The 14,198-nt window shown below is 33.5% G+C and overlaps 1 protein-coding gene across 1 annotated transcript; it reads left to right on the forward strand.

The window, feature by feature from the left end:
* Window positions 1–1,341: 1,341 nt before the first annotated feature.
* HELRODRAFT_189166 (hypothetical protein) lies at window positions 1,342–10,297 on the forward strand (the record flags this gene model as incomplete). The annotated part of the gene is made up of 9 exons (XM_009027200.1): window positions 1,342–1,482; window positions 1,879–2,015; window positions 4,997–5,060; window positions 7,064–7,190; window positions 7,565–7,692; window positions 8,691–8,783; window positions 9,142–9,294; window positions 9,955–10,056; window positions 10,223–10,297. Coding segments are annotated over 9 exons (1,020 nt in total), but the record flags the coding sequence as incomplete, so codon positions are not given.
* Window positions 10,298–14,198: the final 3,901 nt, after the last annotated feature.

Genomic DNA, 14,198 nt, shown 5'->3' on the forward strand with positions numbered 1-14,198 from the left:
TGTAGTTAGTAATAGTAAGTCTTCTTCCGAAGTACACCGGCTAATGAAAGGCAGACGAATCAGTTTTCACCAAATTGTTATTGGGTTATACTATGCAACGTCTTGTACAAAATTGTGTGTGTGTGTGTGTGCTTGCATGTGGTGTGTGTGTGTGCTTGCATGTGGTGTGTGTGTGTGCTTGCACGTGGTGTGTGTGTGCTTGCATGTGGTGTGTGTATGTGTGCTTGCATGTGGTGTGTGTGTGTGTGTTTGCATGTGGTGTGTGTGTGTGCTTGCATGTGTGAATTCAAACGTGCTGCTGTTTTTTTGCACCGTATATAAATTTATAAATATCAAATGTATGCAGGAGTAGCCGAATATAAACATCTTTCTTTCTCTCTCTCTCTCTCTCTCTCTCTCTCTCTCTCTCTCTCTCTCTCTCTCTCTATCTCTCTCTCTCTCTTCTTTCTCGCTCCCTTCTCTTCCTCTCTCTCTCTCTCTCTCTCATTCATTTCTTTTTTCTCCTTTGCCCTCCTCGCTCTTCCCATCTTTCAATTTTTTGTTTGTATCTTCATCCTCTCATATTACTTTTTTGTTTCCAAAATATTTTTGATATTTTATTACATATTTCAAAAAATTATTTTTGTTATGTCTGGAGTTTTTATCTTGATGATTAAGTTCTTCCAACTTTTGATTTTTAACTGGAGGTGATTCATAACAATGACTCTCTTTCTTTTTTAAATATTTTTAGACAGGTTTTTAATTTAATTATCTGCGAGTTTCGTGTCATCGTTCTGTTGAAACATTTTGAATTATTTTAATTTTTTCTTATTTCGTGTTAAATTGTTTAACTGATAATATTTATATTTCCTCAAGAATTCATTTTTATTTATTATGTCTCATCGCGCAGTTGATTAAATTTTCATTTTCTTACAGAAATATTTATTTTTGTTTTAAAAACATTTTTACTTTTTATTGTTCAGTAAGTACTTTATTCACATTTGTTATAAGCATTAAATATCTTTTAGGTTTTTTAAATACATTGCATGCGTACGTGTGTTATCTATTATTTCACAGAGATCGATATTTTGTTTGTAAATATTCTGGAAGGATGTTTTAATCTGAGATGTTTTACACAGCATCAGTCTGTTTTGTTAATTCGATACGACCACTCATGTTTTGTTCAACATTTTCAATAATAAATATTCATTAAATAATTTCCATTTATTGGACTAAAAAATATGTTTAATTTATTTCATTTACAATTATTTCTGCATTTATTTTCAATTTTACGTTTAAAAATTATGATCAAAATTTAAATTAGAGATTGTTTAATTGAATGACATTGAATGTTATAGGACGATGCACGAGGTCTGGCAGACGCTACTCGAGGAAACTGATCGTGTTGGCAAGACTCGCTTGTCCGCAGCCGATGTTTATTCGCAACAAATCTCTGAATCATGCAAGCTAGTCAGAGGGGTCAAAGTTCAAGTGGCTAAAAAGGTGAGCCGTTCTATGTACGTTGTACTTTATGCGTGTTGCACTCTAAGTTGCGTGTGTATTGCACATGTCGTTGCATTATTTGCTGCAACACGTGTTGCATCAACTGTTGCATCAACTGTTGCATCATCTGTTGCATCAACTGCTGCATCAACTGTTGCATCAACTGTTGCATCAACTGTTGCATCAACTGTTGCATCAACTGTTGCTGCGTTTTATTGCAATTTTTTAGAAAGTTTATTTGGTACGATTAAGTTTTATACTAATGTTATTTTCATATCACAATTAAGGACATTGAAAATAAATTAGTGTTCGTTGAAATGATAAAATTTGAAGTTTCATTGAAATGATTTTAAAATCTGAAATAACATTTTATTGCGTTGAAAACATATGCTACAGGTGTTTGAGAATCTGATCGAGATCCAGAAAGATCTGACGATGAGCATCCAAGAGCTGACGAAACTTCAGAAGACCTACAAAGACGAGGAGCACATTGCACATGATGCTAGGGTGAAGGCCGCCGATGCAGATGACAAGTTAGTAGGATGGATGGATGGATGCATGGATGCATGCATTAGTTTTGTAAGAGTGTTTATAATTTAAATAACGTATTTGATGTCTCAGTTGTGATGTGCTGTTGTAGTTAACGTGAAAATGCAACAGCGTATGATGGAAATGTTATTCATTGGAGAGTTGCCAGATTATGATGATAATAAAATTAATGAAAATTACGAAGGCGATTGGGATAACAACGAAACCTTTGTATTAACACGGTAATAAAACTCAAACCAGAAGTATGCACCGTACGTTAATTGGTTCTGCATTAGCTTACTTGTTGTTTCAAACAACACATAATAATAACAATTGTATTGGTAATAATAATCTTAATAATAATAAGTTATTATTTTTTGTTGTTTTACAGACATAGTTTTTTAATCTAGGCAAATGAATTTTTTTTTAAATAACCTACTTCAACTGCTACTATCAATAATATATCGTTCGATGGTATCATTCATAAAATATGTTTTCAATTTTCTTGTTTAAAGATTTCCGATATCCACTAATACAATTCCCAATTTGATTCAATTTAATGGTTTTCAAAACTTTTACATTTAACTAACTGCACAACAAACTTCCTAATGGCACAAATCAAGTTACAAACATTTCTTAGAGGAATTGAACAAAAATTATGTTAGCTAATCACGTAACCTTATTGTACAAAAAATAGTAATAATATGTAACGTTAATCAAATGAAGTGTTTTAATGGTGAATTTAATTCATCAATTCAGCAAACTGGAATTGGCTGGTTTGAAAATTAAATTGAGAACGGAAATGAACGGGGAACGAATATTACTTCCGGTACAAACACACACATGGATATATTTATTATATGATACACTGCTTGTTTTAATGATTTACTTAATCATTACCTCATTATTACACACGCGCACACACACGCACACACACCGACTAACTTTACTTTTGTATTAAAGTTTAAGCTAACTTTAAAGTCTGCATTTTCTTTGATGCGAACTGTCTGAAGCTCGTTGTTGTGGTTAGCGTCATCTTGCGATAATTTTTTATGACATTTTCTGTCAAAGATGCCATTTCTTATTTATTTATTTGTTGATATTTATATTATTTTTGGTTTATCGCAGTCGTTTTATTAGTCAGGTTGTTCATTTTTATTTTGACGTCACGAAATCCAATTAAGATACTTACTGTCTTATATGATACCTTACATGATGTCTTATATGATATCTTGTATGATATCTTATTTGATATCCTGGTTGCTTTCCTATCACGATCATTGAATTGTGTAAGATTGTATGTTATTTTAAACTAGACAAAAATAATTACAACTACATTTCCTATGATTTCCATTCAATAACTTGACTTGCAGTGCAAAATAAACATCTGCACATATCTATACAGCGTTTTTTGGAATGATAATCTTAAGCTTTTTTCAAACAGTCATTGTTTAAGAACTTTGTCAGACAGACTGACACGACAATAACATCTTTGTTTATTAACATTATATCTCCTTTTTCTCCTTCTTAACTGGCTGATTTTCATAACAGAACCACCTCAACTGAATGTTTTAACATCATTCATCCTCCTCCCATTCCAATGGTTGGAATAGTTCGGTGGTTGATGATGGTTTGTATGAAATGGGTACTGACTTGTATGCTAGATCACTAGGCAGATGCCATCCCTTTGTGTCGTTCTCTATGTTGATGTGTAATAATTATTCACGTTCTTTGCGTTCTGTTGTATGAGTTGCACTTGTCTTTTGTTGTTGTTTTCTATAGTTGGGATGAGTTTGAGTGAACTTGTACTTTTTTAGGTGCTACCATAAGTAGTATCGATGCTATAGAAAATTTCAAATTTTCATCTATTAATTCAGATTGTAAGTGAAATCTCAGTCTAGCTAGAAATTAATAAATGTTGATTGTTTTTTGGATTTGGATTGATGGGTTAAATAATTTCAGGAAACTTTCAATATTTAAATGAAAATAGAAATCTAATTAATGTTCTTTGTAGCCGTGCTTGAAAATACATCTTGCTTGCCCTTAAATGTTACGGAATCGGCGATGTTCACTGATCACTTATTCCGTGTCAAAATGTTTCGTAAATTTGTTTCTCCGTTCTCTTAGTTTTGTCGACGGATGATTGTTTTCGATTTGAAATTTATTCATTGCTGATCTTTTAATCTTAGGCCATATTTTGATTAAGAAACACCAAACCAGTAAATCGAACAGTTAAATTGTTTATTTAGAGTTTAGGCGGATTAAATTGTGAAAACTTTTAGACCGTAACTAATACAGTGCAAGTTAATGTGCGTGTGCGTGTGTTTTTTTTTGTGTGTGTATGTATGTGTGTAGGAGAGAGAGAGAGAGAGAGAGAGAGAGAGGAGAGAGAAATTAAAAATTAATTTCAAAGTACCCCTATGTGACATTTGAAAAAGAACGCTTTGTTGAAATTTTGAATTCAACTGTTTTTGAAATGATTTAGGTTATGCAGTGTTTGAATAATATTTAATTTAATTTATTTGCTTATTTGTCATCATTCACATAGTCGTTCACTTTTTGAAAACAAATTGATCGCATAACAGCCCATTAATTAACTACTGTGGCTTGCTTCAAGGAAGTTATTGGTGATAAAGTAATAATAATAATAAGATTAGACATTATGATAATAATTATAGGCATATGAAGCGAAGGTAGATATCTCCATGACAACATCAGCATTAATGAAAGCTGCAATTCTATAATAATAATAATATTAACCACAATAATAATAATAATAATAATAATAGCAACAGCACCAGCAACAATAATGATATTAATAATAATAATAACAACAATAACAATTATAGAAATCGTGCATGATTGAATACACATTGAATAGATTTTCTTGAAATTCATAATGTCGTTCTTGGCATTTTTAACTTTACCATACTTTGTTAAATTGATGAAATAGATCACAAGTAATCCAACGAAAACAATTGAACAGAGTAAAGAAGAAGTCAGTCGGCATCTTCACCTCCCTCTCCAAACTCCAGCAACAAAGCAGCAAGGTTCGTTCTCCATTTAAACCTGGTTCGTTTCTGCAATAACATACACCTAACATACAAACATGGCACACAGCGAACATACAATAACAATATACATGTGTACAGATATGTGTAAATTGTTGCGTGGCATACCTGCGTACTGATACAATATGTGTACATGTATAGTACTCGCGTACATATACGCAAAAATTCGTGATTTTTTTGTACCACACAATGTGCGTACCTACACACACATACAAACGTATCATTTACGTGCGTATTATACTGATTCATGTAATAAGATGCGATATTGGTGCTCTTGTTAAAAACCGTACAAAGATTTTATTATATCGAAGTAATCATCCTCCAAATTGACTTCGTTATATAGAAGAGGTAACGGAGAAAATGGCACGTGCAATTATATGCATTATTACTAATGCTGCTATAATTGCTCGCTATTTGAATATTTTAACTTGACTAATCATTTTGTCTAGATGTTTGTGCAAATTACATTTGTTTATTAATTTTTTCTTTTTTTCATTCATACATTCACTTGTTTATTTGAATATTTGGTGAGTCATTGGGTTTCGACATTGGTCAACTTCCTGATTTTTTGATGATTTCACAACATTTGCTGTATTTAAGCATACTGTTATGACTTTTAAAGTTAAAAAACAAACACTTAACGAGAGAGAGTGAGAGAGAGAAAGAGAGAGAGAAAGGGATAAAAGTTTAAATTGCATTCTACGTCCCGTTTCATTGTACCATACCAGGTAAAGAAATTTTTCAGTAGCTACCGTAATAAGTATGGACATTTTACTATCAAAGAAACACTCCACTGAACTAAAAGAGAACATCACATCTTTTTAATATTCAATGAATCAATCTTTGGATTATTAATTACTTTTTTGATGATTTCACAACATTTGCTGTATTTAAGCATATTGTTATGACTTTTAAAGTTAAAAAACAAACACTTAACGAGAGAGAGTGAGAGAGAGAGAGAGAGAGAGAGAAAGAGAGAGAGAAAGGGATAAAAGTTTAAATTGCATTCTACGTCCCGTTTCATTGTACCATACCAGGTAAAGAAATTTTTCAGTAGCTACCGTAATAAGTATGGACATTTTACTATCAAAGAAACACTCCACTGAACTAAAAGAGAACATCACATCTTTTTAATATTCAATGAATCAATCTTTGGATTATTAATTACTTCTTAAATATCTGAGGTTCGAGGTAAACACAGTTGTCTAAATAATATGGAAAGCAAATCGAGAATGATGCTATATTTTTTTTTGGGGGGGGGGATATTTGTATATGTGTGTGTAGCAAACCAAAAAAAACGAACATCACAAGCAACTTTTAATTAAGCGCCCTCTGCTTCCTACTCATCATACCTGTTCACTTTTGACCCTTAGGGCACACTACTGCACCCATAAAAAACGTTGCTGTTGTTAATGTGGTCTGATTATCATTATTACTTAAGTATCGTAGTTGTTGTAGACATCATCAACATTTTTGTCACTATCATCATACAGCATCATTTTTTGTACTTCATTGTTCTCCAAACTAGCTAATTTGTACCGATGCGTTTCAAGAGGACTTTATATAACATCAAAACTAGGTTGATTAAGGTGTACAACTGTACCATTTTGGTTGATACAAATATCTTTTTGTTGTTATTGACACTAGAAACTAATTTGGATAATAATCTTCTACATCTCAATCAAACCAACTATAATAATATAATAGAACGTTCATTCATCTCAATAATATAACTTTGGTAACTTCTACATCTCAATCAAACCAACTATAATAATATAATAAAACGTTCATTCATCTCAATAATATAACTTTGGTACGATTGAATAAGCTCGATCTGTTCACAAAATAACCAGTGTGTGCATATAGTTGGTTGATTGAATGACTAATTGATTGATTGATTGGTTGGTTGGTTGGTTGATTGATTGATTGGTTGATTGATTGATTGATTGATTGACTATTTGATTGATCGATCGATCGTGCAGTTGAACACGAGGAGAGAGGCTTGTGAAGCGAAATCGACAGCTGCTCGCAACGAGTATCTATTGTGTCTGGCGGCCGTCAACGCCCAACTCAACCAATATTACAGCAAGGACGCACCCGAACTCATCATGGTGCAATCTTAACCTTGATTTCATTTCTGTGTTTTGTTGAAATAATGTCAATTAAATTATTTTTGTATAGGCTTAGTACATTTTAACCGGTTGAATATACATTTTTTTACTACTTCAAATTAAAATTTCAGTTAATTAATTCTTCGAACAATCATCAACACACGGAATTATGAAATTTTTAATAAATGTGGAATTTAAGCATTGCATAATACATACTAACCAACCAACCAACAAACCAAACCTACAAACCAAACCAACAACCAACCAACATTTAACCAACTAACCAATCAACCAACCAACATCTAACCAATAATCAACCAACCAACATCTAACCAACAACCAACCAACCAACCAACTAAAAACCAACCAACCAGTCAATGGATGGAGAGATATACGAGAAGATGCAGGAATATTTCACATTGTTCTGCCAGGCTGAACTGCAGTCATGCGGAATTACGCAGGAGTGCTTCATGAGGATTCTCGCTGATTCCACCAAAGTTGGTGTGGTGTGGTGTGACGTGTGAAACTTGTTGAGTCGTTGGTTAAAAAATAATACCAATGATGATCAATTTGTTATTGACTCGTTGCAAGTATATGCTAGAAGATATGTTAAATGTCATCTTTCGTTAATCTTTTCGGGCAATATAGCAGCGGTTGATAGAGATACCATGTGGCATCTCAATTATTCTTCCACCAATCTACTGAATTTAATAACCCCAAATGCAACATTTACATATTTTGCCTTATTTCAAAAGCCATGCAACATACCAGTGAAATATGAATACCGTAATTAAGTTTAAATATACTCTATAATGCTTCAGAGGAGCGTCAGAGTATAATGTTCACGTGTCCAGCTTCAAGTACACTATTTGCATCATATTTCACTTTTAAACACCTGCTCGCATGCACTCGTGTTGGCTTCTGCTTAAAATCACGATGCTTTTTAATGATGTTTTCGACCTCCTATGCACCAGACAATAAGTGTGTGTACGATATGTGACATATCTACATACGCTTAATATAATATTTGCTGTATTCATATTGCCATTATTACATTTCGAACAAGGTCTATTAAAATAAACATACATGAACAAACCGCGCTGTTGCCATGTTAAATGACTAAGTAATATATTGTATAATTATTTAACTTCGGCCGTCTCTGATAGAGTTAAAGTTTTAAATAAAATACTCCTTAATCTAGCCAAATACTTAGCAATGCCTAGGAATCCTTAAAACTTGCTTGACTTAAAATGAGCGCTTTTTAAAGTTTATTGTAAAACCGACCAAGCTATCCAACCAATCTGCATATTTGTTTTTGAAGCAGTTCTTAGTCCTTCTACTGATTTACTTGTTTCTCCACTAACTTCTAGTCATTTACACATCTTATTGTAATTATCCGATTTGTTAGTTTCGGATCCTGTCTCGGCACGTACAACATGCGTTTCACGTGTTCACGTACCTTGTTGTTCAAACGTAAATTATTATTAATGTTCAGGTAAATAGAGACTTCCAGCTGAGAGGATTCCTGGCTGACAACACCATCTTCGTTGACCTCATTCAATACCAATTTCAACCGCAAGACAATGACAATGTGAGTCTATTATTTTTATTTTCCGCAAATTATTTGCAACACCCCTAAATTCAACGCGACCAACACAGCGTATACGTATGTTCATTTTCATCAAACAAGCGTTTCAATTACGTGTTTCGATATGCGATATATATCTGATATATCCATATCGATATATCCGTTTCGTAAAAAAAAACACAAGACATCGAGTCTCTTGATCAACTTGCTGGCGAATCAGACGATAACTACAATTTCAAGTAGATATTATAAATAACTACACGGTATCATGTTAGCTGGAATTTACGTAATTATCAAATAAAATGTACTCTTTTCAATTATTTGACTTAACATAAAAATAAATGTAACAAAATCCTCGAAGATATCGAAGGTTTCCACAGAGTTTCAGAACTCAACTCCGATGGAAGCAGAGACGAAGAAGTGTGCCGCCAGGTACGTCCAGGAAGACAGAGCGATCAAACAAGCATCCAAGAAACTTCAGCGGCTTATCGATCAGTCAACCAGTGCCAGCAAAGTTTGTTTTTCACCTGCTTCTTAATTTTAAATTTTCAAACGAATAAATAAATATACTAAATAAATTATTAAATTGATACAAATAAATATAATATATACATAATGTTGGTATTTGGACGTATACATACAAACAAACACATTATACAGAGACAACACATATATTAATAAAACAAATAAGCCAGTCAGTTAACCTTCCTCCATTTCCCTACAATTTAAATCAAAAATTAACACCCACCTCTGAGAAGTGCCCTAAATAAATAAATAAATGAATATAAAATATGATGATGTGAAGTAACATTAACAATGTACGTACTTAGAGATAAGAGATTAACGCTTGCATGGCGCGAACGCACTATCATTTTATTTTGATAAGAACGGTTTCGTTTTTATTGTTTCATTAATGTAAATTCGAAGTCTCACGCGTCTGCCTTTACTTGGGAATATAAGAACATAACATAAATGGAAAAAATAAGGGGCACGAACTTCACTTGCCTATGACACTAACTAAAAAAATAATCCTAAATTATATTGTAAAATTTAAGATGATGCATTTAACAAATAGTCGTTATTTACGCGAATTTTAGTTTGAATGTAAATTTTTGTTACAGTTTCGAACGTTGTATGCCTAATTAAAATAATTATTTTTACAAACCTGTAGCAGAAGAGCACCGACCAGACAGCTGAGGCCAACGTCGGTGGGGGTGGAACTGTCGACCCGCAAGTTAAAATCGAGGAAATGAAACAAATTATTCGGAAGTCTACTGTTAGCTTCCTAATTTTGTCTCAAAATAATTTTTTCATTATTATTATTATTGGTATTAAAATTACTAACTGCTAGTTCATAATTTATTTCTAAAATAAATATGTTGTCTTTTCTTAGATGGTAAAATTAAATACGGTTGCAACACACTTTTGCAAAATGTTCATAGATTGAGAGGACGAAGATGGAGGCAAGGATGGATGCTTTGAAAAAAGCAGGCATCAACACAGATGCGTTCATCTTGTCGGCTCGTACTGAAACGAAAACACCTGAAGATGAGGAAGAACCCCTAAACCTTGTGTCCCCATCGACCCCCCACGTTACTAACGGTGATGCCGGAGGGGAGAAGACTGGTGGGGGAAGCATGCGAAACAGCAGAGAAATACAAGATGACAATTTAAAAGTACTTTTTCTTTGACATTTGGAAAGTTTTTTTGTCTCTAGTATAAAAGTAAATCTTTAGAATACTTATATTGCTGGAAATAAATGATTTGTTACATGACCAGTTAGCTAAATAGTTGAATGTTTGGTATTCACATGAGATGTCAATCGGAATAAGATTTTTTGTAAAAGGGCGAAGGATATCTGAATGAGAAACAATAAAAAATTTTAAGGTATTTAATACATGCCCGCAAAATTCGCTGCCATGAAAAAGAAAAAAACTATTTCGGCGATCTCGAATACTTTCTGTGATTTTTATTACAAAATTGCGGAAGTCCCGAACTGATTATGTTTTTCATTTTTTACAGCTAATAAAAGTTTATGGCGAAATTTGATTTGTTAAATTCTCGTTAACAATACTTAATTTGCATTTGAACATTTAAAATCATTTGCGACACGTTACAGCAGCAGGCACCTCCATCATCCAGTACAACAGACACCAGCAACATTTGGAATGACGCCATGTACAGCGCTTCAAATGACGATGAGGCGTGGAAAGAGAGCACTTCACAGCAGTTGTCAAACAACAGCAACAACGCTTTCACGGATGACTTCGTGACGTCAACAACAACAACTGCACCGGCCAGTTCAATGCCACAAGACGATGAAAGGGATGTCGTCGTTGTCGAGGAAGTTGGACAACCCGCTGTGGCTCTTTACGCTTTCCAGGTCATTCAATTAAGACCAAAGTCATTCGTGTTTGTAATTTTTTCAAGTTTTATTAGTTCCTGTCTATAACGTATCTATTTAAATGAATTTTCTAACGTATTTATAATTACGTAAAAAATTTGTGATCAGGGTGCCAACAGTGATGAGCTGGATGTGGCGGAGGGCGAGCCACTGGAGACCTTGGGAGAAATACACGATGGATGGATCAGGGTTAGTTGGTCAAACAATTATTCAAGAACAACTTCAATTGAAGCCACCGAGTTGTACTTGAAAACGTTTCTGCGATGATTAGCGCAAAATCTTTTAAACGTATTTGTATTATTAATTTACCTTGATGATCTTTTCACACAGGCGCGTAACCATATTGGGCATACAGGCCTGGTCCCCGTCGGATACATCCACATAGGATCCACGACACTGCCCCCTATGGAAGCACCTGTTCACGACGGAAGTACCAACATTGCCAATGACGTTGGTTATGGTGCTTATGAAGAAACCGTAGGAGAAATACAACCCTATGACACTAACATTGAATCAGTCAGATATTCACACTTTTTTATTTTTAGAAATTTATTGCCATTGACAACGTTTTAGTTTTTACGACCTAATTAATCATTGATAAGACGATAAAGTCAAACACCATTCATTCAGGCAGTTACTAAAATACTATTTTAAAAGGAAAATAAAAATTTCCACAGACCTTTCCAAGTGAAGCTCCTCCCCCGCCACCAGTTTGCACTGCTGTCTTTTCACCAGGTCAGCTATTATCATTAAATTAATTTATCTAATAATGTTGGATATGTGTTTTAATTAGATAATTTATTTTCGTTTATTTAATAATGCCTGACTTGTTTTTCTTCCATAAATTTACCATTTTTTTCATTTAGATGTAGATGGCACGTGTCAACCATACTCCACGGCGGATTACGAGGTGCAAGCCGCCCTGACTACACCTCCCCTAGTTCCATCTGACGGTCGCCCATTACATCCATTTCGAAATTTCCATCGTAACAAATAATACCTGTTATTGATGCAAAAAATAAATTAATCATGAGAATAAATCTAAAAAATATTTTATATATTTATCTATACTGAAAACTGATTTGTGAAAAATTTATCAAAATTTTTGCCTGTAGACGGTTTGTGGGCCAGAGCGTTGTACGATTACTATGCAACGAACGATGAAGAACTAACATTTCCCGAAGGCCAACTCATTAAGATCTTGCGCAAGGAATTGCACGACGGAGTTGATGATGGATGGTGGGAGGGAGAATACCATGGCAAAGTGGGAGTATTCCCATCCTTGGTTGTCGAAGAACTCACGGCAGAGAGTGAAAAAGTTTGTAGATATACTTGCGTTTAATGATGGGCTAGTATTTAAATGTTTAAAATCTACAGAGGCTAGAATCACCGATGCGACCTGGTCCTCCGGGATTCATACCCCCTCCTCCAACCACTGAATTCCCAGTGGAAGAGCCAATTTTACCTCCATCTTCATTCAACGACCAGCCTGCCACATTACTCGAGGACGAATCTGCACCACCACCACCACTTCCACCACTGCCTGTTTTGGAAAATGGTGACCAACATGCACCTCAGCTGGAAATCACCATACCTACTCCGACCGATGGTGGCAAAGTCACAAGCGAACTTCTACAAGGTTAACGTTAACCTTAGCACAAGTTTTGCGTCCTTGCAATATTCTTTCTGGCTTTTTTTGTCCGCATTTTATTTTGTTTTTTCTTAAGTTTTATGTTCATTAATATTAAAGAAATAAATTATTTTTAATAACTAAGCTACTGTTTTATAAATATTGAACATAAGCCTGAACCTTATTTTTCGTTCATGTTTTGTTGTCTTGTTAATTTTAAATATTTAATTTATTTTAGTAACTTTATTAATTTAATTACTCAAGTTTATTTTTCTACCGACATTTTCATTTAATTTTTTTTACAGCCCATATGCTTGCTTTAGCAAAATGACTGAGAGTTTGAAATTTCGAGAAACTGATTTCTGACACTATTTTTTATTCAACTTTAAATATTTTGAGAGGACCAAAGATATATATTATTTCAGAGCAGCCTTATTTTTAAAGTTCGGATATTATTTTACAAAGTTTTTATTGTTTATAAACTAAATGTTATTTTTTCTGTTTTGTTCCAAATAATTTTACAGTTTGTGGTCTGTTATTTAGTTAGATGACTAGTCTTGTGTTCCCTCATCTCTATCTTTTTTGCAATTTTTTTGTTTACTTAAAAGTTGAATTTTTTTTTAAATTTGTTTTGTTTGTTATATTTTTGTCATGTTCTCATTAAACGCAATGATTTTAAATGTTTTATAAGTTTAAATATTTATTTAAATTTTTGCAAAATTTCGTTTCGGGACAAGAGCGTGTGAACCTTGTAACACTGTCATCATAATTTTGCCACTGGTCATTTTCAATGAATCTTTTCCCCACTGATAATCGAAACTAGTACCGACTTTAATATTTTTAAAATGCTTTAAACTACGCACCTAAATTCTTCAGTTTTATTATTAGAAAAATTAAAAGCTCAAACATTAATCATCGATATTTTTAGCATCGTGTTTTCTGATCATTTATTTTTGCATGCTATGTTTTTCTAGTAATTTTGGACCAACTTTTTTTAACTTCATAAATGAAAGCGTCAAAATATTTTTAAACTTTGTTTAATTATTTTTTTAGAAATAAAATTTATAAAACTAAATACTTAGTTAAAAATAAAGAAATAACTTAAACTATTTAACGAAGTAAGACAACTAGCTTCATACATGGGAAATGTAATTTGGAGAATTTGTCTATAAAAATTATTTGGGCGGTAACGCAACATGACATCATCATTGATTACGAACGCAACACAACATCCGCACTGCATAGATTACGAAGATAGGACGAGGCTGGAGGAGGAGTCAAGTGAAGGGAACAAACCGAACGATATGGACCAGACGGATGAAGACGCATCCAGTAGGAGCACAAGCAAAGATAAAAAGGAGGAAGTTCCTGAACCTGTCAGCGA

Source organism: Helobdella robusta (genome assembly GCF_000326865.2).
Source record: "Helobdella robusta unplaced genomic scaffold HELROscaffold_5, whole genome shotgun sequence".
Classification (NCBI taxonomy): Eukaryota; Metazoa; Annelida; class Clitellata; order Rhynchobdellida; family Glossiphoniidae; genus Helobdella; species Helobdella robusta.